Source organism: Quercus lobata, chromosome 8 (genome assembly GCF_001633185.2).
Source record: "Quercus lobata isolate SW786 chromosome 8, ValleyOak3.0 Primary Assembly, whole genome shotgun sequence".
Classification (NCBI taxonomy): domain Eukaryota; kingdom Viridiplantae; phylum Streptophyta; class Magnoliopsida; order Fagales; family Fagaceae; genus Quercus; species Quercus lobata.
The window spans coordinates 53,981,438-53,987,169 of record NC_044911.1 but is presented as its reverse complement, the minus strand read 5'-3'; the positions used below and the strand labels follow the sequence as shown (position 1 = coordinate 53,987,169).

Sequence of the window (5,732 nt, the reverse complement as noted above, 5' to 3'; positions counted from 1 at the left end):
AAAAAAAAAAAAAAAAAAAAAAAAAAAAAAAAACCACTGCTATTTTATTTATCTTTGACGTACTAGCAACCACTTCTAGACCAATTTATTAATGATTTATTGTAATTATCAAACTTACGTGCTAGCAACCACTGCTATTTTATTTATCTTTGGCGTCAAATAGAAACACATCCAAAGATTTTAAAGGGAGATTGACGCTCTGTTTGTTTCAATGTAAAATATTTTCAGGAAAATATTTTTCAATTTTAGCGTGTTTGTTTTACAGTAAAATATTTGGTCAAAAGTAAAATATTTTCAGTCAATCACATCAATCTAAGCAAATTTGTATAAAATATTTTACGCTTAAAATTTTGGGAAAACATTTTACATTTGCTACTTCCTCACACCCCGATACTTATCACTCCCTCACTTTCGCGCTAAAACTCTCCTCTCATATATCTCTCCAAAAACATCCAGCCACCCTCTCAGATTTCTCTCCAAAAAACCCAGCCACCTTCGGTCCCCTCTCCCTCCAATCTCCGGCTTCAAGGTCCAAGACACCACCGGCCAGCTCCAGCTTCCGCCGGCGCCGCCCATCACCGGCAAAACCAGGTACTTTTCTGCCTTTTTAGATTAGATTTCTCCTTTTCTTTTCGTTTTTCTTCATCTCTAACCCTTCTCTGGGTTTTCTGTTCGATCTGGTGTGTCGTATGGTTTTGTTTCTGGGTTTTTCAACAAAATGGCTTTTGTGCTCGCTTCTGGGTTGTCTCTAACCCTTCTCTGGGTTTTTGTGTTTCTGGGTTTTTCAATTGAATCAACCACATGACTATATTGAGTGTTAACTTTTCTAAAGACATTTAAGTTCAATGATTTGGTTCATTGGCCAATGCAATGTAACAATATTGTGTTCGATTATGTAACTTTTTTGATTTTTAGTTTTTTTTTTTTTTTTTTTTTTTTTTTTTTTTTTTTTTTTTTTTTTTTTTTTGATAATCTACAATGTATTACTTAAAATCTGCAATGTTTCCGTGTTTCTGGGTTTTTTTTTTTTTTTTTTTTGATAATTTGCAATGTTCTGTTGATTTTTAGTTTTTTTGATAATCTGCAAGAGTAAGGATGTTGGAACGGGGAGTGAGTAGAGTCCACTGGCAGGGGAGGTTGGGGCTGTTGATTTTTAGTTAATACTATGTGCATGCCTGTTTGAATTTTTCAATCTAAAAATGGATTGGTGATCAGTGGGGTTAGAGTACAACTGATTTAGGCAAATATATGGGTTTTTTTTTTTTTTTTTTGAAGCATTTATAATAGAAACATTTGCTTCCATTTATTCTTTGATTTTGTACGTTTTGTTAGCAACTGGATGTGTGTTATATAATTGGTTTTGCATTGTTCTGGGCACGGTTGTTAAACTGGATGATTGCTTGATTTTGGGTTTGCCATAAGATATAAATCTAGTGGCTTTTGTAAAAATTCTGAGATTTTGGGTTTTGCTATATTTTGTATATGATTGGCCACAAGAGTAGGTTATAATTGATTTGTTCTTAAATGGGCCAGCTTACTTTTCTCAACTGTGGTCTTATGTTCATTTCTTCGTAAATATATGTAAGGTGAAGGATTCATTGGTTAAGGGTAATGTGGTTGTGATATTTTAAAGGATACAGGGCCATCAAAAATCTACAACCACTCACCTTTGATCACTTATTTGGTTGCTGCCTCTGCTTTTTGGTTGTGTTGTTGGCTTTTTCTATTTTGTTTTAGTTTTGTGTGGCAAAAGAAAAGTTAAAAGAGCCCATTATCTTGGTTTTGTTATGTAGATGGATAACCAAAAAATTCAAGCAGCAGTTCTTGCCACAGTTGCATCTGTCCTTGCTGTGGGAGCTATAATATTAGAAGATATTAGGTCTAGGAGATTTATAATTAGGCAACCTCATGTGAACCGGGATTATGAAAGAGAAGGTTTTATAAGTGATATTCTTCATCGAGGTGACGCACGTTGCAGTTTTATGATAAGAATGAGACCTGTAGCTTTCTATGAATTATGTAGAATTCTTGTTGAGAGAAATTTGGTACGTGAGACTATCTACATGTCTGTTACAAAGCAGGTGTTGATGTTTTTGCATATTATTGGCCATAATGTTAGGTTTCGAGTCGTTGCTGCCAGGTTCCATAGATCGATTGAGACAGCTTATCGATATTTTAAAATTGTCCTTAAAGCAGTTTTGCAGTTATATAGGCATGTTGTTAGATTATCTGACAACTCTACACCTCCAGAGATAAGGAATAGTAGAAGGTTTTATCCTTACTTTAAGGTAAACTTTTCAAATTTTGTTTGTTGTTTTTTTATTTGTTAGGTGGTTTTTGAAATGAACATTACTTAATATTGGTCATCATTAGGATTGTGTGGGAGCAATTGATGGAACTCATGTCCGTGCATCTGTTCCAATTGAAATCCAAGGAAGGTTTCGTGGTCGAAAGGGGGGGACAACACAAAATGTGTTAGCTGCAGTTTCGTTTGACTTAAGATTCACCTATATGTTAGCTGGTTGGGAAGGCAGTGCTCATGATTCTCGTATTTTAAATGATGCACTTAGTAGACCAAGGGGACTTAAAATTCCAGAAGGTATTATATAGATAACTAGCCTTTATGTTTGGTTTTATGCTGGAATTTTTTTAAAAAAAAAATTGATTCATAATTTGTAGGTAAATATTATCTTGGTGATGCCGGTTATGGAAATAGACCTGGAATCTTGTCTCCTTATCGAAGTGTTCGATATCATTTGAAAGAGCTAGTGATCATCCACCTGAAAATGCAAAAGAATTATTCAACCTTCGTCATTCTTCGTTGCGAACTACCATTGAGCGAGGGTTTGGAGTTATAAAAAAACGTTTTCGTGTCTTGGATGCAGAACCATTTTGGTCTTTTAATACACAAGTGGATGTAGTTTTAGCATGTGGTGTTATTCACAATCACATCATGGGGGTTGATCCTAATGACCCAATTATGCAAGATGGAACATTTGAGACAGAGTCTAGTGATCGAGTCCAACCTAGCCGACGCGAAGCTATAGTGGAAAGTAGAGAATGGAATAATAAGAGGGATGAGATATGTCAAGCAATGTGGGCTGACTACATAATTAGGAGACATGCATAAATTTATTCAGTCCAAACTGTTTGGAGTTATTTGTTGATGATGTATTACAGCTTTCTATGATTAGGTGCTGTCAACTTTATTTGGCTTTGTATTTGGTTGCTAACAAAGCATAAGTGGATATCTTGTATACTTTTTAAAATGTAATAATTGAATATTTTTGTGGGGAAACAGTTAAAATTGTTATTTGGTTCCTCAAGTTCAAGTCAACATGGCATTGCATTGTTTTTTGATGATGAATTTTTTGTTCCATAGTTTCAATTTTTATTTTTGTAATAATGTTTTATATTGTTATTATCATAATGGTTGTGATTCATTAGATTGTCCTTTTGACTATAGCAATGTCCAAGAACAAGGGGAAAGAATCAGGAACTCAACTTAGGTGGACACAACCAATGTGTGACATGCTATTTAAAATGTTGGTTGTTGAGGCTGAACAAGGCAACAAGCCCTCAAACAAATATAAGCCTCAATCCCTTGACAAAGTGGCAAAAGAAATTGGTGTGAAGTTTAATGTAGAGTGTCATGCATCACATGTGCATAACCGCCTTCGTACGGTTAGAAAAGAGTGGAAACTCGTTCAGGATATTCGAAAAAAAAGTGGATTTGGTTGGGATGATAATTTGAAAATGATCACATGTGACAAGCAAACTTATGATGCTGAAGTGCTGGTATGAAATTTATATAAATGAGTTTCATTTTATACATTTATTATATTAAATCATCCAATTTATTGACATTGTCATATTTCTTTGAACAGGCTCATCCCGCTCATGCGCCTTATTTAAATAAAAAAATTGAACAGTATGATGAGATGGCTATTGTTGTTGGTAAGGACATGGCAACCGGTGGCTTTTCAAAGCAATGGAGTGAACATTCTCCATTGGTTGAAAATGAGACCCCACAAAATGACATCCAAAATCCAGAATTTGAAGGTGACACTGATACGTTGCCAAAAGATGCCCATGAAGCTTCCAATGGAACTTCATCTAAGGGAAGGAGCCATAGAAAGAGAACTTATGCAGCTATGAATGAAGATAGTCCTTTTAGTGAGATGACTGAACAACTCAAACAGATTGCAGTAGCTGTTACAGCTCTGAGTCATGGCCCAGTTAATACAAATGAGCTTCATAAAGTAGTGATGAATGTTGAAGGCTTTGAAGAAGACATGCTTGATGAAGCTTTTGATCATTTGGTTAATGATGAAAAGGCAGGAAGGGCCTTTATGGCTAAAAATGATAGGATGAGAAAGCTTTGGTTGGAGAAATTTTTCAACAAAACCTTCTAACTTGAAGTTGCTGGATACGTTGTGTGAAACATGTTAGTGGTACCATGGTATTCTTTAGGTTATTAATAATTATGGAACACTGATTGACATGTTTTGGAGTTATTATGGAATAATGTTATATTTTGGATTCATTAGTATTTTGATAATGTTATATTTTTTCCAGATATATTTTGCAAGTTCTGCTGTATTGGTTGGGAAATATTCTGCAGGTTCTTTCATTTTGAAATAGGCCATTAAGGACAAGATACTCTCCTTGGATTACCTAAACTATCAGGTTGAAATATTGACTGCTGATTCTGAGCTTTCATTTAACAATGGGGTGATTGTTAAATGAAAATACTAACAGATTCTCTCTCTCTCTTCTTTATTACTGCTTTATTAATTTTTGTAGGCCATTGAGTTGGTTACAGAAAATTTTCACAGATTGAGGTTGTGGTGATTTGGCACTTACCTTCTATAAAAGTAGTAGGGGGAAACCTTTATGGAGGGGCTTGTACCTGGAATGGAATGCCTTTGCCAAGCAACAATTATATTGAGTTGAATTCTGCTGGTTCATGGTCAGTAGATTGTAGAGTTAGTATTGAATACTGTTATGGTATAGGGGGTGAAGGTCAAAAGTAAAATGGAATGATTGAAGTAGTTTGACTTAAGGGCCAGCTTTACAATGTTAAATTTTAGAAAATTGTTCATAAATGGGCCAGCTGTAATCATTTTATGCATTTATGCTCAACTAAATCTGCATTGATTTTTCGTTTTTCTTTTCTTGTCGTTAATAATTTTATTGCTGGGTTCAGTTCCTAAAGCTGGCAAGAAAGTAGCATCCCGGATAAACAATAGGAGCCATCTTTGGCAGAATCGAATGAGTGATGGCTTCCTAATAATGTGAGTAACAATGATACATACAAGCATTATTATGATGGCTTCCCCAGTCATACTCTTTAGCTAAAACTATTCTGCATAGTGTTAATTTGTACATAGAACATTTTTAAACCGTGAATATTTCACCTTAATGACTACTGTTCTCTTTCTTTGCCTATACTGATGATGTGCTCAGAATCTTTTTTTTTTTTCTTTTTCTTGTAGATGCCACATATGACTTTAAGCAATTTGTGTCTTTCTTTGCCTATACGGATGGAATGATTGAGTTAGTATTTGAATATTGATTGCTGATTCTGAGTTTTCATTTTACCGGTTTTTTTATTTCCATTTTACGTTGTGTCAAACACTGGAAAATATTTTACACAACATTTTCATATACATTGCCAAATACTGTAAAATGAAAATATTTTCCTGCAAATATTTTACATGTAAAATATT

At 34.4% G+C, this 5,732-nt stretch overlaps 1 protein-coding gene across 1 annotated transcript; it reads left to right on the top strand.

The window, feature by feature from the left end:
- Window positions 1-421: 421 nt before the first annotated feature.
- Window positions 422-4,547, top strand: LOC115955781 (uncharacterized protein At2g29880-like). The gene is made up of 4 exons (XM_031074115.1): window positions 422-591; window positions 2,374-2,599; window positions 3,467-3,798; window positions 3,888-4,547. The coding sequence occupies exons 2-4, from the start codon at window positions 2,512-2,514 to the stop codon at window positions 4,413-4,415; spliced, it is 948 nt and encodes a 315-aa protein (XP_030929975.1). The 5' UTR covers window positions 422-591; window positions 2,374-2,511; the 3' UTR covers window positions 4,416-4,547.
- The last annotated feature ends 1,185 nt before the right edge of the window (window positions 4,548-5,732 follow it).

Bases quoted from the DNA above. Each gene is read 5' to 3' on its own strand.
- LOC115955781 (XM_031074115.1), top strand. From the start codon at position 2,512: ATGTTAGCTGGTTGGGAAGGCAGTGCTCATGATTCTCGTATTTTAAAT. The intron at 2,600-3,466 runs GTATTATATAGA...TTTTGACTATAG, and splicing joins GGGACTTAAAATTCCAGAAG to CAATGTCCAAGAACAAGGGG. The intron at 3,799-3,887 runs GTATGAAATTTA...TTCTTTGAACAG, and splicing joins CTTATGATGCTGAAGTGCTG to GCTCATCCCGCTCATGCGCC.